Below are 22,500 nucleotides of genomic sequence, written 5' to 3' on the forward strand. Positions count from 1 at the left end.
GATCAAAATTCGGTATCTTGCACTAAAAAAATGGCTTATTTTTGCTGTCCACAAGGAATGATAATATTTCCAGGGGGTGTGCGACAAAAATGGAATTTCCGGAGGGGAGGGGGGGGTCCATTTTCTGAGCCGATTTTGGAAAATCCAGAGGGGATGGGGGGTCATAGGAAAAATCCCTTCCGTGGGGGGGGGGGGGTATGGATATTTTCTGGAACTACACATTGTTACAAACAACTACTTTGTACGAGTAGCACGTTCTCAAATGTAAAGTTCTTATCTTTTAACCAACGAGTAATGATCCACCAACCCCAATTTGGTAGCGTTTCTTACAAGAGTTAGACGTTGATATAACTACAGGAAAAGTTAAAAATATCCGAACGCGGGAAAATTTGGGGGCGGATGTCTCTAAAGGTAATTTGAACATAAGCCTACTAAGCTTAACTTTTACAGCACTCTTCCAGATACATTGATAAAAACATTTCAGTTAAAATTTTAATCGTAATTTGTCAGGTACATTTCTCTAACTTTGCATGCGTGTTGAACTTCTTCTTAATTTCTCAGTATATTTAAGTTGTCTTCAACGACCTCAGTATATTTTCGTGTCGGCCCCTCGGTATGTCTTTTTGCACAGAGGTTTGACTTTAAATATACGAAAAACCAGACAAATGACACGGGTTAGTGAATGTACATACCTGAGAACAGAAGAAGCTTCCATGAATTCCAAGTTTAATACAAGTAGGACATTGCAGCTTTGCTGGCTGTCCACAGCCAACACTTTCACAATTCCTTGTCGCTACTGCTGCCATGATCTTTACAAGATGGCACTGGGCACGAGACTGGGCACGAGATTAGGAGAGGAAAGGGAGAACCTTCTTTGTGTAACTAGCACTAGACTGTCGCTTACTCTAATAACAAGGTAAGATGGCGGCTTACCAGTCTCACAAAGCAAGTCATGTGCCTCGTCCACCTGCGGTGCTGTTCTATCACAAATCGACGAGTAACTTGGCAAAAACTATCTGTGAACGGTGCAGCCATGCGTTGATGTCGCCCATCACGACCCAAGTAAACACCTCTCCTTTAGTTTTACTTTAGGATTTATTGCAGATTGTGTTTTCGGTTCTATACCACGTCATCTGTATTCAGGTGATCTTTCTGTGCATACATTTCCTGAAGTGGCTTTGCGATAATCTTGCTTCATATTCTACATGAATTGAAGCATATTAGAGACCGTTCATTAATTAAACACAGGGGTGGGCTGGAGGAAAACTAAGCAATATTCAAGACATTTTTCCTGCTCCTCCCCCCCTATGGACTGTAATTTTTTTCAAGGCCCCCCCATTTTCTTTACACATATTTCCGAACCCCCCCTCCCCTACCTTCACCTCTCCAACAACCTTATTAACGACTCATTAACCAGGAAAAAAAACGAATGTATCTTTTTAATATTAGTGGAGAACAATAGTTGAAACCCTACTAGCCACTCTACCAGACCGTGTTGTGACTGTTTCAGGGATCATTATAAAGTCGTCCTCCTCTTCATCTCCTTCGCTCTACCGTCCAACAGGACCTCATCTTCAGAACTGCAAACATCTCCTTTGTCACTATCACTGTCTTTGCTTGTGTTATTAACATGATTATTACCAGTCACATTCTTGCCATATTTTGTACTGGAGTCTAATATTGCAGAGGATGTTACCATGCTCACTTGGTCAACAACTCCGCTTAGCAGCAAATAACTTACGATCCTCTGTACCCAATCATCTTTCCTTCCATTACAGGAATTAAGTTTGTAGTGCTTTAGATAGTGCTGCAGCTCTGGTTTTGTCAGGGAGTGTAGTTTACTACTTTCTTGCAGTTTATTCCAGTCATAATCGATGAAAGATTCCCGCTTTGTTGCATTTCTTTTTTTTTTGTTTCTCTCTTACTCTAATCAGTGCACATGTTTTCTGCCCTTCCATGTGTTAAACATAGGCTGTAACATGTTCCTCTTCAACAGCACACTGTATTGAAAACTCCTCTATTCAGTCAAGAGATCTTTCATGAAAATATAGAGGCTTGTATTTCCAATTTGCAAAATCATCTGAGCAGTTACCATTGTTACATTGACAGATCACTATCTTGTGCCACCTGTCATATAAATTCTAATTTCATAGTTTACATTTTTAAGGAGGTAAGTTCATCTGAGTGCAAGATATCCAATAATGTTATTTTTTTTTTTATAAGGATTATTCGATGAAATAAAAGATTTAAAATCAAGTTTATGTTTTTTCAAAGCTCCCCCTTATCAGGCAAAACAATTTTGGGAGACCCCCTCCTTGTTTAAAATTTTTCTTGATGCCCCCCCCCCCTAATTTTCCTCCAGACCTCCCTGACCCACAATTAATGAACGGTCCCTTAATGATGATGTCATTGGATGGCATTCTATTTAATTAGTAGTGCTTGATTTAAATAAATCCTGATTGTTCCTTTGAAATGGCAGACTATCAACCAAACATGAATTTGGTTGCTCTGATGACTGGCCTGGGTGACCTATACCTGCCAATTTTTTCTGAGTTATAGGCGTGAGATTTTTATCCTGGGAGTGCCGCATTTTTCGAAGATGGCACAAACATGTCTGAAGATTCTCAAAGATGTCCGAAAACTTCCGAAGACGTCCGAAGTCTTCCGAAGATAGCAGAAGTGGGAACAGCCCTGCTATTTCCCAGTCCCAGTCTCAGGACGTGTATCGCTAAATGTGACCTCGCTCCCAGTGCTTTCTATTTGAAGAAGGAAGTATCTTCATTTACACATAGGTTTCATTTCTTACATTGGTTTGAGTTTACATACTTTTGGAAATTGTGTCAAGCAAAGCTGCAACCACTCACATTTTTCAATCAGGTGTGAGAATTTGACCTGTAAGCTTGAGCCGGCATGAGATCGAAGTTTTAAATCTGTAGGCATGAGACTCATGCCTAAGGTGTGAGAGTTGGCAGGTATAGTGACTGCTAATGTTGAGCACTGTATTAAGGGCTATTTCATTTGGACATCTCTCTTAAATATAAGAGTCTAGAGCCTGGTGACAAGGCTCATTTACACCAGTAAATTTCCCATCAATTAAGCTGCTATCATGTGAAGAGTTTCATTTGCTCCAGATCTAGAAGGTAAGTGATAATAAATGCATTTGATTTGGAGTACTGGTCAGTTTTGTCAAGTCCAATATACCTATAATGTAATACAATCTTGGGTGTATTTGTTGAATATCTTGAAGTATTCATAGTCGACTCATTAAGAAGCAATCTAGATATGTATGATAATTAGCACATCATTCACTTCTAACTCTTGTTATCCTTACTTTGATCCTTTAGAAAGAACTTCAAAATTTCCAGCAAAGTGTGGAGCTGAGGTCTGTAACATGGGAGCAGTTTCCAGATGGATGGCCGAACTTGTTCATTGAAAATGTGAAACACGATTGTGCAGGAAGAGATGGTATGTACAGCCTGCTACTTTAAACATGGATTTTCCTCTTATTTTTAATTATGTATCTAGTATTTTTGGCCATGTCACTAACAAATGTTGTGAAACCATCATTATCTCACCATCAAACAACAAACATTGCATAGCCTACTGTTGCATCGCTAAGAGACCTTGTGAAACCTATAATATCAATCACAAATGTTGCAAGCATGTAACATCTAGTGTCTTTTCTCTTTTTTTCTGCAGTCATATTTTTGGGAAGCTTCCATTCACCAGAAGTTGTGTTTGAGCAGCTTTCTGTCATTTATAAAATTCCCAGGTAAGGTTTAGCACAAGCAAGAACTAACTTGAACTCAAAGTGACACAAATTATGGACAAAATTTGTATATGAGTAGAATTAGATGTGTTTATTTTTAAGTTGAATGCTATTTCTTCCAGGTTATTAGCAAGATCATTCACTGCTATTGTGCCATACTTTCCAACTGGAACAATGGAAAGAGAAGAAACAGAGGGACAGGTTGCTACAGCAAAGGTTCATCTAACATTCTGCTGCTTTAGTTTTGTTTTAATTATACTATTGTAGTAGGTCCACATCAGCCCTCATCAGCCCTTTGGCTGCCTTAATTCAAACCTGCTTCATCAAATAAAGTATGTACGTTTGTGTGTAACAGCTTATCATACTGAAAACCAACACCATGTAACATTATAACACCTAATGGGCCGAATATTTAAACAAAGTTTAGGTGTCGTTTAAGAAGGTCTTGGTTTAAACGAGGTCTCAACCAGGAAACTGGGTTATTTAAACATCACTTATCTTAAATCCCGCCTAAACGGAGTCTAAACACAGCCTCGCAAACAATAGCAACTTAGACCTGGTCGCGAGTAGGTTTAGATGTAGTCTAACGTTTTATTAGTGAAGGTTTTTGTCATGGATGGAAGTTTGAGATATAGACGCCTACAGCAATGGGCTAATACTCAATGTGTTCGAAGAATCCAACACTTGCGGGATAGGCTTAATCCTTTAGAAGAATAGAAGATTTTCCAGTGGATTCACTGACGCTGGAATAACGTCAGCAACCAGCTTACTAATAGCATTTGGTGAAACCGGGGCTTTACCACCACCTGTCTTCTTGCTTTCCCTCCGTTGCTCATCAAATTCCTTTTTCGTTTCCAGTTTCTTGCACTTCCAACATCCCCGAATTGCTTTCATATCGTGCTTGTTACCATCGGGATTTCCGGCGGTGAAACTTTGCACAACTTTTTGCGACGATGACTGTTTCGTTTTTAAGCTGACATTGTCATATCCTTTGTTTTCTATATCGCAATATTGCTTCCCGGGCTTGGCAAGTAGAAGTTTTTCTTCTCGGCTAAAATTTGCATTTTGAGATTTTGAAGCCATTTTTTCATCTGGCCTCTTCAAGATTCTGAACATGCGGTTTTTGGAAAACAATAGAAATTTTAGTTAAACCACACTTAGAAGTGGTCTCCGTGGAATGCGGCTCGACTGCATTTGAATAATGCGATTTAGACCACACCTAGCCATGGTCTTTGCAGGCCTTGTCTAAACCTCGATTTAGTCAAAAACCAGGTCTAACCTAAACTTCGTTTAAATATTTGGCCCAATGTGTTTTTTTATAACAGATATAAAATGTTGTCATTCTCTATCCCAGTTTTATTTGAGATATTTCTTATTCTTTCAGACACTAGCTATTTTGTTGTCTACCATTCCTCTGACAGCAAGAGGCCCTTCTCAGATTATGGTGTTTGATATTCATGCGCTACAGGAGAGGTTTTATTTTACTGATAATGTAATCCCCAGGTAATGAGAAAGTACAATTTATACAGTCAGTAGAACATTGGAAGTCTTTCACTTATAATAATTGACGTTAAAAAATCTGACAAAATGTTTGACTTTTTAATAACTTAATTAAATAAGATAGAAAAATTCATTAAAAGACTTAATCTTAGAGGACCTGAAGAGGATTATTTATGGATAAGGATCATCTTTCTATCTCTTAGACGTAGAAAATAATAACCTTAAATGGGATTATTTGCATACCAAAATATTTTGTGAATCAAGAGGAAGTCACATGATTATATGATTATTCTTCTTGCTAGAACGGAAAGTTCAGACTGCATTCTGCTTATTCTGGAATCAGTAAGGCAAATCAATTGAACTGAGTCTGGGATAAGCTTAAGGTCAAAATGATATTGAATGAAGCCATTATAGCATCTTAGATATAAATTCTGTAGCGTTTGAATGACTGCTGTAGCTGTGCACATGTTTTGTGTTTTGTCACAGTTTTGCTCTAGTATAATAAACAACTTAAAGAATTTTCTCTTTTGATTTTAGATTAGAAACAGCAATACCATTGCTTCTCCGTGAAATCTCGACACTATGCAAAGACAATGCTATAAGTATTGCATTTCCTGATGAAGGTGCATTCAAGAGATTTCACACCATGTTTACATCCTTTCCAACCATCACCTGCACTAAAATCAGAGATGGAAACAAGAGGATTGTAAGAGTCAAAGATGGTAATTTTATGATGCTCCTTTTTAACTTTCTGTTTCCTACCTAACTCCTTTAACCAGAATGGCATTTAAGGCGTGATCCACATTCACTCTCCATAGACTCTGGTCTTGTGCTGGAGAACCAACTTCACTTCAGGACTTCTGCCAAGCTCTGGACCTCTTCCTATCCACTGTATGTGTCCACATTGTTTTTGGCTGACCCCTCTCCCTTTCCCTTGGGGCCCTTTTTATCTTTCAATAACCAAAATTTCATTTTGCCTAGTGCAACATCAAACCAAAGCAGTGTTCCTCTGTGTGGGGTGTACAGCAAAATTTGAATGTAATTTGAGGCCAATCAAAATTGTGTTCCAATGGCTAACATTCATGCTGCTACTATAACATCATTATTGGTGAGATCACAAACAAACTCACATTTGTATGGTATATAATCATGATCTGATTGGTTGAAAACTCTAAGGTGGCCCTAGATGAATTTGTTGTATGAGACTGTAAAAGAAAATAGAATACTCAAGTTAGATAAAAACAGAAGATAAATTGTTGATATCCACAATTCCAGTAGAAGCATGATTATTTTCTTTTTTAAACTCTTCACTCTATTTCAATTTTGCAGGTGATCCAGCCGGACATCACGTGATCATTGTTGATGACCTTGTAATGACAGGAGGGACTTTGGTGCAGTGTGCAAAAGTAGGGATCTGGCTCCTAGAACTTACAGTTAATGAAGTATCACTTAAATATTGGTCACGAGTTTGACATTACACTCAGTTGGCTGACTAAAAGAAATTCATGCTCTAGGGCCAGGTGTTTGAAAGCTGATTAATGCTAATTTGGGATTTAAATTTAATTAAGGTATTCATTTCCCTGGTATAAATTAACGGGTTTCATCAGGAGCCATAATTATGGCTCCTGGTTTCACTGCAATTGTTTTGTGTAGTTAAGTCAAAACGGTAGGGCAGGCCATTGATATAAAACGAAACCCTTACTAAAAAATGACAAAAGTGACATCAAAATTCAAGCTAATGCAAGACTGGCGTGATCATGCTTCACCCTTCATTGATTTCATTAGCTGTACATAACATATTGTATGAGCTTTATAGATTTCTAGTAAACGGTAAAGTACTTTTTAAAATGGTGTATCTTATTGTTAACTGTGAGAGTGAGACACAAAACCATTTCTTTTAACCAGGCGCTGTTATCATCTGGAGCAATCAAGATTAGTGCATACGTCACACATGCTGTTTTTCCCAAGGAATCATGGAAACTTTTTACTGACTGTGAAGTTCAATTTGACAAGTTTTACATAACGGACTCCATTCCTCATGCCACTGCTATTGCTCAACATTCTCCTTTTAAGTTGCTTTCTCTCTGTGACTCAATATCTGAAGCATTGTTAGGCTTTGACCTGCTGCAGAGCTGATTTCGAATCAGTTGCGTTTCTTTGTTTTTGAGGGAATAGAAACACATTATGTAGTGAAGGATTGGTTTGGTGAGAATGCTTTGTGGCAGAATGCACTGTTGAGTGGACATTCGACCTTAGAAGGCACTATGGATTATATTTTTGCAGAGCTTTTTTATATAGTGTAGAAAATATAGAAAGTTAAAGATATAGATATGTATATAAGGTAGAAATTATAGCTAGCAGTAGATTACAACATTACTCAAAGACACTCTTTACCAACAATAGTATACGCCATTTGCATCATTACTTTCGTTACATCATCTTACGGAACCGTACACTGCTAACAAGTCTAGAAGAGACTGAATTGAGCCATAGTTGCTAAGCAACTGTTTGCGCCATGGTATCCAGTACTCGTCCTGTTTTTTTTGTGTGTGTGTGGGAGGATGAAAACCAGACTTCCAAATACGGAAATGAAACAAAATCACACAAAACATGTTCATTTCTCGTTCTTCAATCCATTGAAGGTGAAAGTGAAGTCGAAATAGAAAGTTTATGATGAGTTCCGGGATGCGAACTCAATTAGGTGCGAATCAGGTAGCATTCGTAAATTTAGTAGTATAGATGTAGACCTTGTTTTTTTGTGGGTTTTTCGGTTAACAGGGCACCTAAGCTCAAGTTTGCTTGCGCATTAAGCAGAACATTGAAAATCTCCTTTCTGCGTTGATATTACTTGTGCCCAAGGTATTCACAGATGTTTTTTCGGATGATACTATGCTCTCCTGTTGCCGGTAGCCATTCTTCTAAGACAATGCAAAGTGCTCAGCCTTCGCTGTACATACGTGGTACGTTTTAAAGGGACAAAGTTTCGTTTTCTGCACATTCATGATCGCCAGACTTTTAAATTGCTTCGGCAGTACATTCTTTGAGGAATTGTTTTAGAAGTAGAAAAATAACCAGTTTTATGTTATTTATGGGAATAAACTTAATACACTAAAAAGTTTTAGTGTGCAATATGTTTTTAGTGTTACGTATCTTGGTCGGCCTTTGAGGCCTCACAGTGGCTCTTGTGAAAGCAATCTTGGTTAAGCTGGGTTAGGCATTAACCAAAACCTCCAGACATTTCGGTCAGAAAGCGAATGTAACAGTAATTTTGGGGGAATTTCGGTTAAAAATTATGGAGTTGGCATTTTGAGGTGGACTTGCCACAAGTCGACCTTTGCTTATTCATCTTCTTTGAGCGACAGAAGTCGCGAAAGGTTGTCCTTTCCAACACCAAAACCATCAGGCCAGGGAAGAATTATTGGAAAGGACTTGTAGAAAGTCTAATTTTGTGATAGTCCTTTCGTTTCGGTTGGTACGAAAAACCGGAAAATTCTGTACGATAGAGCCGTCTTTTTCGGTTGCTTTGTCAATATTGGAAAAACACAACCGTAAAGGCTGGGTTTTACTACAGAATAAGAATAAGCAACACTCGCAAACCCAGACGCAGTAGGATGTTGATAATTAAAGCAATTAATGCCTTTGGTAACAAAAGGCGCTACCTAACAGCACCTTGCTGCGTCTTCATGTTGCTTATGCTAACTACCCTTATACTGTCCTCCCAAATGCGGGCCCGAATGTTTCATCCGGTAAATGGTAGACACCGCAGGGTGGAAAGGTAACCTTACATCTCTCATAAACCGTTCATAAACCGGTAAACCTTTAATTAAGCAAGACATGCACACGCTTTTTATCCCTGGCCTCACGATGCGTCAGGGGGGTATCCGGTCGTTTCGCCAACGAGTCGTTTCGCCAACGTCTCGTTCGCCAACGTCTTAGGTCGATTCGCCAACGTCCTAAGTCGCTTCGCCAACGTCCTACTAGTCAATTCGCCAACGTCTAAATAAAAGTTTAAAGTTTACCTTCACTTGTGTCTGTTGTCATTTATTTCATTCCCTTACCTAGAGTTATTTTCCATGCAAGAGCTTGTAAGTATTTGATACTATATACTGTAATAAAATTGCTGTTGTTATTTACTTGACGTTCCATTTTATTTCTAACTCGATTATAAGGCTGGAAAATGAAAACAAACTCTGTTTGCTTTTGAAGAAGGAAAAGATATAATGTTAATTTACATCGTAATGCATTATCCGCGAATTGGAAGCCATCAAACTTTTGGAAGCCATCGGACTTTGGTATTCAACTGTCAATTTTCACCGTGAAAATTACCGCGATGTAGCGCCTACGAGCCGGCTTGTGAAACTATCAGAAACATGCAAATTGATCTTAAGTCAGTCAAGCGAAACTGGCAGTGACTTAAAATTTCTTGACCCAAGGATCACCCAAGGATCAGGATTGCATTCCAAACATCAATACGCAGTTTTTTTTTCGTTAGTATTGGATATATGACGTTGGCGAATTGACCGGTAGGACGTTGGCGAAACGACTTAGGACGTTGGCGAACGAGTCGTTGGCGAAACGACTCGTTGGCGAAATGACCGCAATTCGTCAGGGAGCGCTGATCGGTGTCCGGTCATTTCGATGCAACCTCGGTTTATTTAAGGACGTTAGCGAGAAAATTTTCTAACTTCAATTTTTTCTGAGACTTTTACCACCGTAAGATGATGAGTTAGTTATGTCAGAAATGTGAAAAAAATGGGGGGGTCACCAACTTCGTTTTGGAGAGAAGATGCCCGGAAGAACACCCTAAATCTGAAAAAATCGGGCTTCGTTGGCGAATAATTAAGGCCACAGTGTCTGTAAGCCCAAAAATATTGCAATTAGATCTTTGAAGTAAAATGTTCTCTGACAAATATTGTTTAAGTGGACCTATTAAGTGAATTTAGTCAACTGGTGAGGTTCTTTAAAGAACAAGTTCGCATTTAGCGACCACAGTTTCACGCGCCTTGCAGCCGCAAGATGACAGGATTGGGTGTCCCATGGACAGGAATCTTGAAATTTTTTTTTTAACCTCCCACATTGAGTTTTTGTTCATTTTTGGACAGTGTGGAGATAATTGTAAATAAAATCTGTTTCTGGAAAGAAAAGTAGGGTCACCGAACGTCCAAGATCATTTTAAAAATCCAGGCAAAGCTATAGCAGTGGCCATCTGCTCTATCATTGTTCATTTTATAATACTCGAGCTTCTTTTCATGATCATCTGGTGGTGCCGAAATGTCGCTCCAACGCAGGCCTACGAACATTTCATGCAAGTGCCACTTACCTGTGGAACTGTCTAGACGACAAATTTAAAACTATCACACATGAAAGAAACTTTAAGAAACTTTTAGTGAACAACTTTTTACAAAGTAACTCAGACCGCGAACATTTTACCGTCTCTAGAACGTTTTGAAAATGTCTTGTAATATATTCGAATACATTTTATGTGCATGCTGTATTATATTTTAACTTCTTCAATATTTTAACATTTTTAAACTAAATATATATATATTTTTTTATAGCCCACAATGTAAACTACTGGGTTACCAGTAATTGTGTCAGCTATTAAAGTGTTTTTTTATTTTTTATTTTATTACTTAGCACGCTCTCATGCATGACGTGTGTGTGAATTTGCGTGCGCAATAAGGATGCGTAGAAACAATTGGCGCGAACGAAAGTAGTTTCGATTCGCTTCAGAGCTATACAAACACATTATTGTGTCGAGATACCCGGCAGCCAGGAACTGTTTTCAAACAACTTGATAAATTATTATAGAATTTCCACGTTCAGAAATGTACATATTTGATTTACTCCCTTAATAGTCTTTTCCTTAGTCTCTGACACTTTCGTCTGCTTTCCCATAGCCTGCGTAGCTTGGTGGTTTACTGCGCCTTTCAATAGCATGCGGACTCTAAATTCAAGCTCAACCGACAAATGCGTTTTTCGCTACTGTCAATCAAATGTTCGGCGGCTCCTCCCAGCTTCCGACTACTGCCGAGCGCGCGGTAATCAAATCAAATCGTTGTGCACAGTTCAGACAACACAGTCGGAAGCTGGAAGGACCCGCCGAACATTTGATTGACGGTAGCGAAAAACGCATTCGTCGGTTGAACTTTGAATTTTAGAGTCTGCATGTTATTGAAAGGCGCAGTAAGCAATTTGATGGCGCTAAGAAAGCGGTGAGGCCGTGTAAACGAGCGCAGAACGAGCGGCGAAGCCGCGAAGAGCCTGGGAGAAAAAGAGGCTCTGCCTAGGACTGAGAGCGACTTCAGTGACTTTCCCCAATGCCAGATCGGTTTAAAGCTCTCAAAGCTTCTTGTTTTCTAATTCTCGGTCGGATGCTCTTGGCCCTGGCCATCAGTCTTTTTTCAAAGTCAGCTAATGTCGGCCGCCATCTTGAAATAAAGTTTGGTCGTCTGTAGTCCAGTGCAGTGGAGTGTGCAGTCTGATGTTCGACTGGTGTGCTGTCACGACTGTCAGCGAGGGTCTAGAATGGTATTCTCGGGATCCGGAATTTGACCAAAATACGGTGCGGGAATCGGGAAAACGATGAATGGCCCTGTGCGACTGTCAACGGGAAGTTACGTTATGTATGTGTTATTTATTGTACCCACGTATATCCCTACCTCCTCTTACATGACGTACAATCTAAACAAACAGCCGTAACGTTGCAACGAGTTGTGGTTTGATTCTGGTAGAATTTGTCGTCACATACATCCTTTTAACATGTCTGTGAGAACCATAGACTTCTCTTCCAGTGCCTATGCTAAAACAAAGAGTTTCAAAGCGAAAGAAAATAACACAACAGCCTCAAGAATTAAAGAAAAGAACCCACCACCATCAGGAGTTAAAAGCTCTTGGACGCCATTAAAACAAGACTTGAACGAAAAGGTTTGTGTTTGAGCTTTGATGTTTCCTTTGGTGTGGTTTTTGTTGTAAATCTGTTGAAAAAACTGTTAGGTTGTTTTTCTTGTCGCAGCTCTTCGATGAGAGAAAAGAACTTTTAAGCAACTGGGTGAGTGTACTCATTGATGTTATCCGGCAATATAATCAAACCTGGGTACAGATCTTAGACTTTTCCTTTTCGAAGAAACTTAGGATAAATCTTAGTCTTTGAGGGCTTCGTAGACTTGACTCCAGAGGTGATATATACGAAAGAATCCTTTTTATTTTAAAAAATTATAAGTTATAGATGCATTATGTTTATTTATAGAGCCTCCCAAGGTATAAGTTATCTAAGGACTCAGAGGTAACTGGTATCAGTCCCAAAGTCGTCCTATTTTGTGGCATGTCTTATTTCCTGCTCCCAAACTCCAGGTGTCATTAACTGTAAAGATGCACATCTTATTGACAAATAACTTATATCTCCACAAAAATTCCAGATAAGACATGCCTACAGAAATTTTTCTGATATGTCTCTTACTCAACTTGCCAAAACTACATCTATGTAGTTTCTTAAATGGGATCGTGACTTGAATAAAATGTATTGCAACCTGTCATAAGAATGGTGCAATACTGGGTATAAAAATGTAACTTGTTGAGACTTTCTCCTGCAGTTTGACAGGTGGTCAGATGTCCAAAGAAAGACAGTTCTTGAAATCCTGTTATCCAAGTGCAAGAATTCTCAACTACAATACACATTCTCCTTGATTGATGACAGAATTCCCATCACTCATATAGACTTCACGCGTAAACTTCCACGAGTAATAACGGTGTACATGATGTCCTTTTTGGATCCTCGGAGTCTTTGTCGCTGTGCTCAAGTTTGTTGGTTCTGGAAATATTTGTCTGAGCTTGATCAGATTTGGATGCCAAAGTGTTTTAAGTTTGGTTGGATTTTACCATTTGTTCCTACTCCTTTTGAACAAGGAGTTTGGAAGAGACATTACCTTGAGTGTGTAAGAGGATTGCAGTATATCAGACCAAAGGTAAGATCAGCATGGTTTCATGAAAACTGTACACTGAAACAATTTAACAAGATGTACACTACATGTATGTACTGTTGCTGAATACTGCAGTGCATTTGGTGGAATGTATTATGATCAAAATTATCATGGGGTCCAAACACAGGATCAACCTTGTGGGATTTTTAGTTCATAGCTTTGTAAATTGATCATTTGTCAGTGCAGTGAATTCATTAATCTGCAGGGGGGATTGGATTGATAGGTTTCTTCATAGGAATCCCAAATTGAGCAAGTACATTTGTTGTCCAGTAGGTACACTGGTGATGAGTTACAGTTTAGTACAACTGGCGCTCAGAGAAATAGAATTTCTATCATGCTCTATATGTTGAAAAATATTTCACAAATGAGTGAAGTGAACGAGTGAAATATTATTTGAAGAGAATATATAGGGGCGCATACTGGTAATTTGCAGTATTTTTTATTCCCGATTGAGAGATCACAGTACGAGTAACTCCACCGAAATCCAAAGAAGTTTACTAAATGATGTAATGGAATGTACTAACTGATTTAAATTGCTAATTGATACAATGAATTTGTCTCTTTTTTACTAGTCTCCTCCAGGATCGCCAAAGTCAATTCCAGCTGAGAAAACAGTATCAAGAGGCCAGAGTAAAGGCCAACTGTTTAAGAAAACCAACAAAAAGTCATCAGATCATGACGTCCCCCCCTGGAGGGGACCTGACCCACATCCCAGTGACATCAAGAGAAGAGTCTCCTCGGATGGATATGTAGGAGGGTGCAGGTACAGAAACTGGGCATAAATATGTTATTGAGCTAGTCTGAGGTCTGAAGTGGGGAAGTACTCTTTGAGCTATTCTTTTTTTTTTTTTTTTTTGCAAGAATGAGCCTTACGTTCCCCCCAGTATGGATCTATCAAGCTAGTTCAATAAGGTATTCATTATATTTGGCTCTTTCAAGACTCTGATGATAAATTTTAAAGGTGTTCTTGCGATCCATTTAGGGTAAATTCCTGCTCCAAAGTGAAGAATTTCATCAGCTCTAAATTTTTCTGCAGGGATTTTATGAAGAGAATTATTTGTACTGACTGGTCAAGCATGATACAAGATCTGGCAAGAGTTGCCATCTATTAGCAGGCACCATGCATGTATAAAAACATTGTAGGGAAACTGGCTGGTAGCTGTAGTATCACAGAGGCATGTTACAATTACAATTATGTACATGTAAGATCACCGCAGTCAGTGAAAGGAATTTTTTAAATTATTATTCTTTTGTTTGCTGTAGACGATGCCACATGTCAACGAATGTGGATGTAACTGAACCACATGATCATCAACATACACACAAAAAAGGAACTGCTGTTAAATCCAGTTCTAAACCAAGGATACGCCCTGCTTCTGTAAGTCACTACTTTATCAACATTCGGTTGAACTATTCAGCTGCTATTTTGCATTACAAACACTACTACTACTGTTAAAGCTTTGGCTGTACAAACTGCAAGGATTTTGTACACTATACTGTACAAGCATTTATGGAAATGTTAAGCCATTCACACTCACATTCTGACCTACAGTATACCTTCTAAAAAGCATGTGGAATTAAGGCTAGTGCCCACCCCCCAAGGCGTTTTTGTATTGTGTCATCACTGAGGAGAGTAATAAATCAATCACTTGCCATCTTTACCCTGCATTTGTTGACAGATGATTAGAGGCCCAATGAGAACTGAAACTTCCTTTCCTTAGTAATATGTGAGAGCATTAGGCCTTTGTAAGGGATGGGAAGAGGGGAGCTCTTTGTCCTTCACTAGCTTGATACTCAGGTTAGATGTTTTATTCAAAGACTGATTATGAAACAATAAACCAAGGGCTTATGTTGGTGATGTGGACTTCACAGTCATTAAGAAGAAGCTTGATGACATGTCTACATGTGTCTTATGGTCTTCTGTATCTCAGATTTCTAAGGAGGAACTGGAATTAGCTTTAACTTACCTGATAAATAGTAATGCATAGTAAGGTTGAAGGTTAAGATTTGTGAGAGGAAAAGACAATAAAGCTAACTTTTACACTTGCTAAGAGCTTTCATATTTACTCTACAATGTCCTTGACTTGGCAAATCTTTGTCTTTAAACAATGTACAAAATGGCCTTGATATGATAGGAAATTCGAAATAATAGTTCAGGTTTAAAGGCAGAACAAATTGAATGTAAAATGCAGAAATAATTGTGGTGTTGACCTCTTAGTTACAGTTTAAAGCATTTCTGCTAAAACTTTAGTATTATTAAATTCTATTTTCAGGCAAATTTTGCCTCAGAATCAGAGACTGCAAGCACAAAGTTTGACAGCAGAACAGGTCGACCAGACTGGGCAGTTCAGTCATCAATTACTCCTGTGAAGGCCAGTCGACCTCCACCGCCTGAGATAAAACCTTCTGCTACAATATTGGGCAAATCTAGAGATGCCAGAAAACCTCCAGGTATAAACTACTGCAACCTATTAAACAAGAAATTATGATTGACCACACAGGCTGCGATCGTGAGCCAAATTTAAACACAACAAATGTACTGGTCTGAGAAATTTTGAGGTTGGCTATCCTGCAGTTGTTTCTGGGGGTGCCAAGTAATAAAAGCAGCATTGGTTAGCATGAGCAAAGAAGAAAGGAGCTTGGGGAAAACAAGACAATAATTAATAGGGTAAAGGGGAAACAGAGAAGAGAGAACGATTGGCTTAATGTTAGTGCAGCTGTTTCCACGTCATTTCAAGCTTACGAAGTCAGATAGAAGTGAGACTTAAGGAAACCCCCTCCCTCGTCCTGGATGTCTCGTCTGATCTTGTGATATTCTTGTGGCTCCAAAATGACGGCCGGATCGCATCTCCAGCAGTTGACCAGCATAAACGCTTTTTAAAAGCCAGCGTAATAGGCTGTTTTGATTGAGAGCACATTATAAATGAATTAATTTGATGGTAATTAAATCAATGGTATTTAAAATGTTTTTTAATTGTGATTCATATTGGTTGCAGCTGAGGAGTTATTTCAAATTCAACCATGGAGAAGACCGCCAGAATATGACTCGGATTAAACAAGGAGCTGCTGGGTCACATGCAAGTTCGAGATAAATCAAATGTCCCTTAGTCTGATGTTTGTTAGAGGCTGACAGTGAAACCATATCGCAGATGTTGGTATGAAGCTGGACTGTTTTGCCAACTGATAGAGCTGGCTGTACAAAGAGACTGATGTAAACTATCTAGTGATGGTGTCATATCGTGTGCAAACTACTTGGCAGGGTCCGATGGAAGCCATAGCCCTAATTGACAATGAACATTGTGGGTCTACCTTACCGGGCCCCGTAGAATCTAGGTCCTACTTGACAGAAGCTCAAGGGACATTTGTCCCCCTCCTGCCAGGATTCCATGGCTCTACCTGACGGAGTCCCTGAGATCGTTAGGGTTCTTTTTGGAAACGCCTCGTGGAATTTTAGACTCTACTTGACAGGTTGTCAAAGGATATTAGGGTCCTCTTGACTGGTTTCCACGGGATTTAGGCTGTACAGAGTACCACACAGCAGGATTCTTCCTGGGTCTTCTGGATCGGTAGGATTTCAGTGGATTCAGGCTTTACATGATTGTTACGCCACGTGCTGTTGGACTGCAATGAAGAATGTACGACGTTCTGGTGAGGAAAGTCATGTATTGTGCACCACCAATATGAAGAGAACTCATTTACTTTACCTATGAGTTCTAGTGATACGGTCCCTCCTTGACTACTTTTGATGGGTTCAAACAAGGCTGTAGGACTCTGACATGTGATAAAACAGTGTCCCATTTGAAGACGTCACTTCTCCAATCACCAAATCGTGCTAACACTAGCTCATCTTACTCAACGGAAAGATACAGGAACAGAGACTGGAGCATTTTGATTACTTACAAGTAACTTTCTGAGCTTGTGGTTTTGTCAGAGAAGTAAAAAAATACAACTTTGATAATCGTTGGATAAAAATAATGTAAAACGCGCGCTCTAGTTGTTTGGTTTACCAAAGGCTATGTAAAATCGGTATCACGTATTTTTGTATTTTTAGGTATATTTTATCAAAGAACTGAAATAGAAAACGGTTTTCCTAATGGTACGTGACATTGAAAGGACTTACGAGTACCGCTCTCCCGCACCAACTGGTGAACTTTTGAAAGCGGCTTCTTATGTGCTAAATCATGAAATGGCTCAATAAAAAGGGTGGCTCCAAAGAGGGTGGTTCTGCGAAGAGCTTTTCCGCATTCTGGCCGCGCGTAAATTGGAGCGAGAGCAAAAACCCCCCGCTTCGTGGAGTTTTTGCTCTCGCTCCAATTTACGCGCGGTCAGAATGCGGAAAAGTTCTCTTTACGGGAACGCTTGCTACGCAGGCTAGCACTATCCCGATAAGGATTTTCCCTCAATCCCGTAATTTTGATGGTTTCTATTGGCTAATCCAGATGTCGGTCATATTTTCTTTAATCCCTTGCATTAATTGAAAAGATCCTTTTCAGTCCAGGTCCAGATTTGCTGTCAGGGAACTCAAGCACTAACCATTACTTCCAATTGCATCACTTTCCAATTTCCAAAACGATGACATCGTTCATGCACGCTCAGTTTAAATGAATTGCGTTGGTCATTCAGTCGTGATTTCTTTTTATAGCCTGCGAGCAAGCTCTCTTGAGGGCTTACCTCCCCCACCGCCCAAGAAAGCCAGCTACCGCGCTATTTTTTTATACATGTAGTTCGTTCCTTTTGCTTTCTTTTTTTCTGCCGTGTTTCGCCTCTATTGAGTGGTTAAGTCTGCCTTACTAAAATTTATATTACTAAAATATAATCTCACAGTTCATTATACATAACGGCATGGCGTACCAAAAGTGGTCGTAAGTAAGTTGTGTAACCGAACTAACTCACTGTTAGGCTATTTCCGACTTTCACTAAGATGACAGCTTGATTTTGTTTATACATTTTCGTCTCCAGACTTCCAGAATATCTTGTCCCGTTCATACAATGTAATATCAATCCCGAATCTCGCCCTCCTTTCCTTCAAAATTCCGAAGGCGGCCTTCAAACAAGCCAAATCACGGATCCCAAAAAACCTATTGAACTCAGTGAAATACAGTGATTCTAACGGTGCCGGTGTTATGGAGAGAAATGCATCAGGACGAAATTGTAACGCCTGCGTTACGGGGCAAAAACCAAATAGTTTCTATTTGTCAGGAAGTTGATTTGTTACTATTTGAATTGTATTCACCTTTGGTAGAATACGTTTGTCCCGGCCATTTTTGCATTTATGATTGCAGTTTTAACAATTAGATTATGAGCTCGAGATTTCTATGAGGTGATAGTTGATGAGCATCATGAGGCCGAATCAACTATCGCCTCATAGAAATCGAGAGCGAATAATCTAATTGTTTTAGTAGAATTCTTACTAAAATTTACTTCAAATAACGGTTTCTAATTATTTCTTGACGTATTATTAAACTTTGCCCCTGAAAAAGATCGCTCGGATTAAATTGTCATTTAAAATTGAAGTTGTATGCGCGCGCGCATCAGTTTTTTAAATAATTTCAACTTTTTTAAAAGTCAAGAAACCGTTAAAGTCCTTCGTTTAGACTTCTCAGGAATTTAATTATCCATTTGCATCAAAATTTTCCTCTAAAACCTTGGAAAATCGAAAAAAACGTCGCCATTTCCTAGACGACCTCCAGCCACTGCACACTAATTAAAAAATAGAGTGTTTATGTCGAGGAACTATCGGCTGGTTCCAAGGGGCAACTATTAGACCGATAGTTCCGAGACATAAAAACTCTATTTTCTTTATTGTTCACCACTAAATTTTCTTCCGCGCGCCGGTTCAAAAATCTTATTGAATTATTTTCAACTTTTTAAATGAAAGCCGTGAAAGCCAAATGCAAAATTTAAAAGGAAGATAAACAAAACACACTTAATGCAATTTCAATTGTTTATTTTTTTTATAAGCTTGCTTGTTTGCAGAAAAATTTTCACAGACGAGTACTATCCATCCGCGTATTTTCCTCGGACGGGCACTATGGGTTGATAGTGTCTTTCCGCGGATTAACACTATCGCGTCAGGTGATAAATTTAAACCAATAACAATCGGAGAAAATTTAGTGGTGAACTATAATGGCTGGTAGTGTACGATCACTCAGCCAATCACATTGCAGCATTTGCATCAGTGTTCAAGTAGAATTCTATTAATAAATATTTAGATTATGAGCTCAAGATTTCTATCGCGTAATCTATTATCACGCATAGAAATCGAGAGCCAATAATCTAAATTGTTTCAGTATAAATCTACTAGTCGTTCAAAATTTTATCTAAATCCTCTTCACAGACACTTCGAAAACGCAAACAAGAAGGCCGCCAGTTTGTTAACAACCGCACAACGTTACGCTACTGGATAGTGAGTAGCGTAGCCAATCAGAAAACGGCATGCGTGATAAAACGCTAGTAGATTTAAAAGTTTAATAGACTACAAACAGCTGGTCCATTGACTGTCTGGTCCATTGAGGATGAAGTAAGCGTGACCTTCTTTAGCTTTGCAGCAGTCTATCGAAGTCTAGCCAGAGCGTGGTTTATCTACACGTTGATCACGCGCGCACAAACCTGATCCGTGCGTGATCGTCGAACAAAATGCCTTTCTTCCCCAGCCCCCCTCCATCGAATCCGTTTCCTCTTATGTTTTAAAATATGTAATAACTTGTTTGAATTGATAACCTTTTTGACTTTGTGTTTATCTTAATTGTGAGCCTCAGATATAGGTTATTTGATAAACATGGCGTGTTATCTTTGACAAACAGTCTGTGAAAAAAGTCACGTTTTGTGGCACGCAGTAACTGAATCCCCGTTAGACCATAGGAAGGAAGATACCTGTTGGTCGTTATCTTAATCCTATAAACCAAGAATAACACAGAAAGGAAATAAGCTCTTGAAATGAGTCAAAACCTTCCAGGGTGATCAAAAAACCAACGTGTTCGTGCGTGTAACAACACGCTTTGTCATTTTTTAAATAGAGTTTTTGATCATTATTTTCGTGAAAATTCCCTAAGAGACCAAAGCATAAATCGTAATTTTTTTTTTTTAGGAATGGCTTGCCTTGCCAGGCCATAGTGTATGTTTAGATTACAAAGGCCAAGGACTTGACTGCAACTCACTTGAGCGTAACAGATACAGATAATACATTCAGTCAGTGCAAATTACTAAAGTTCCTGAGAAAACAATTACAACTCGTAACAGCATTAATCTAGACACTACATCGGACCTCTCTTTTTTAGAAGTTATTCGGGAGATGGGGATTTTTCAACTGGGTTTGTGAATTTATGGACCAAAACACATGTCATATTGGTCGTATGACTTTAGAAACCCCCCTTCAGCGATCCTTCCAGAATTATGTCATGCCTCAAGGTCATAAAGAAATTCGCTTCGTGCGCACATGTCCCACTAAAAGACACCTATAATACAAACAGACGACTACAACAGACTTCAATATTCTCACCGGGGTTTGCTGAGAGATTATCCTGTCGTGTTTAATCCGTACCGTGTCTCTTGTATAGATTGTTTAATAGAAAGGGCAAATAAAGTTAATTGAGTTGAGTTGTTTAGTCTGTTATACTAGTTGTTTATATCCTGTTGATGGTTCTGTTTATATTTTTTGTCCTTCTTGTATTATCGGAAGACCAGCCGCAACACTTGTGTCGTCATCATTTTCCAAAGAACACTGAAATACATCGTATTCGTCGTCGTGGTGGCTATTTTGAGAATGAGTCTTTTCTGAAACATCACGAATCCAGCTCATGATTCGATCATCCTTGAATTTTTCATCGATATGTTCGGAATCACTCGACAACCTTCGCAAAGAGCGATGAAATCTGTGGCTTCGCTGAACTGTCGGGCTTGGCGGAAGGCTTCGAATGCACGGTCGTGGGCTCCACTCAGCTTCGGGAGAATTATCAACAAAGCCAGCACTGTAGCGTCTAGAATTAGCACCTTCAATGACTGGTCTCAAATCAAGAGACAGAGACAGTCTTTGAGATGAGTTCGATGGTGACATCCTTGATGTTCTCCCCCAAGAATACAATGTTTCCTGTTGTCTGGCCGGGTTAGGGGTTGGTGGTCTGTTAGGACACAATTGTTTCCCGCTGGTGTTGATCAGCTTCGAGTTCTTTTTCTCGCTGTTTTGAATTGGAGGGAGCGATGATCGTTGAATGTCCGTCTCGCTTCGCCACTGTCGACAGTCTAAATGTTTGCTGAAGGGAAACTTAGAGCGTTTCAAATTCTCCATGACCGTCAAGACCGCATTTACAGATCTCGTCAAAATTGAAAATGTGTCGATTTGAAAACGTAGCTTGGTTTCCATACAAATGTTCTGTAATATCTTCCCATGCTAAAATCGCGAAATTATGACCACAAACTCCCCGTCAGTAATTGAACTAAAAATTGATGTCTTCAAATGACAATTTTTGTGAGCTGATCACGTTCCGGCCGGCGTCTCGAATGATGACATGGTGTGGAATTTGCTTTGAATACCTTTACTCATTCTATTCGACACTAAAACAATGGCTGTCAGCAAACTCTTTATTTTATGCCCCGGATCACTTTACTAAATACACGATTCTTATCCGAATTAACTAATTATGCTAATTCCTATGTTTGCGGATTCAACTAATTACCACTATTCAATAATTCTAAGGTGCGGTATTAACATCCTGTTCTCATTGGTCAAAGTAACTGTGATTTCCCCATATTTTGAAAGGTTATACGTGCCAAGGCTCGATTTCCGCCGCTCACTGAAGTCCGGTGAGTTCGCTGGGAAGGACGGCGGGCTCCTTTCTCGAGCAACGGCTGGTAATCAAGCCTGATACGTGTCCATGACTAACGTCCAAGGAATTCAAAAGAGAGTAAGGGGGGAGTGGGTTATGTTTTCCAGCTAAATGAGTTTTGCGGTATTACACTTTTATTATTTATCGCCGATAGGAGTGTGTTCTCGGTAAGTGGCAAAAGGTCAACTAGCTGATAATGTACTGCACGTGTACAGTACTGTCCAACTGCACTCTCTGCACTGGGAAACTGAAAACCCTACCAGCCCTGACCCCGTGTAAATATTTATATCCCTTATTAAATATCTAAATGCGCGGATATCCCTCCTTCTTTCAATTTCCTTTGGTCATTCGATCAACGTGGGCTTTTGTCTAGTTATTTTCTTATTTATTTTCGCTATGAAACCTTAAAGCTCCTAATATCTGGGCATAA

At 39.3% G+C, this 22,500-nt stretch overlaps 4 protein-coding genes across 5 annotated transcripts in view; 2 read left to right on the forward strand and 2 right to left on the reverse strand.

Annotated features, from left to right (window-relative positions):
- LOC110057140 (methionine aminopeptidase 1-like) overlaps positions 1-840 on the reverse strand; it is a 16,547-nt gene extending 15,707 nt beyond the window's left edge. The window contains exon 1 of the mRNA XM_020763721.2: positions 693-840. Coding sequence (XP_020619380.1) covers positions 693-806 — 114 coding nt within the window. The 5' untranslated portion in view covers positions 807-840. The remainder of the gene's footprint in view (positions 1-692) is intronic.
- Positions 242-8,384, forward strand: LOC110057141 (uncharacterized). Of its 2 annotated transcripts, none has more exons than XM_089298961.1 (8): positions 242-411; positions 3,345-3,465; positions 3,700-3,772; positions 3,892-3,985; positions 5,154-5,272; positions 5,807-5,991; positions 6,599-6,675; positions 7,175-8,384. In XM_089298961.1, the coding sequence occupies exons 1-8, from the start codon at positions 400-402 to the stop codon at positions 7,403-7,405; spliced, it is 912 nt and encodes a 303-aa protein (XP_089155087.1). In that variant the 5' UTR covers positions 242-399; the 3' UTR covers positions 7,406-8,384. The 2 variants fall into 2 exon arrangements, with proteins under 2 accessions (XP_089155087.1, XP_020619382.2); XM_020763723.2 differs by lacking the exon at positions 242-411 and adding an exon at positions 879-1,062.
- A 3,049-nt stretch (positions 8,385-11,433) lies between these two features.
- LOC110057176 (F-box only protein 16-like) lies at positions 11,434-17,462 on the forward strand. Its single transcript, XM_020763760.2, has 7 exons — positions 11,434-12,196; positions 12,285-12,320; positions 12,862-13,233; positions 13,821-14,011; positions 14,512-14,626; positions 15,522-15,699; positions 16,245-17,462. The coding sequence occupies exons 1-7, from the start codon at positions 12,032-12,034 to the stop codon at positions 16,301-16,303; spliced, it is 1,116 nt and encodes a 371-aa protein (XP_020619419.1). The 5' UTR covers positions 11,434-12,031; the 3' UTR covers positions 16,304-17,462.
- Positions 17,463-20,405: 2,943 nt separating this feature from the next.
- On the reverse strand, positions 20,406-21,829 carry LOC110057175 (uncharacterized). The gene has a single exon (XM_020763759.2). The coding sequence runs from the start codon at positions 21,605-21,607 to the stop codon at positions 20,894-20,896; it is 714 nt and encodes a 237-aa protein (XP_020619418.1). The 5' UTR covers positions 21,608-21,829; the 3' UTR covers positions 20,406-20,893.
- Between the last annotated feature and the right edge of the window lie 671 nt (positions 21,830-22,500).

The sequence above is a fragment of the Orbicella faveolata genome, unplaced genomic scaffold (assembly GCF_042242905.1).
Source record: "Orbicella faveolata isolate gen_17 unplaced genomic scaffold, um_ofav_v1 contig_34, whole genome shotgun sequence".
Lineage (NCBI taxonomy): Eukaryota > Metazoa > Cnidaria > Anthozoa > Scleractinia > Merulinidae > Orbicella > Orbicella faveolata.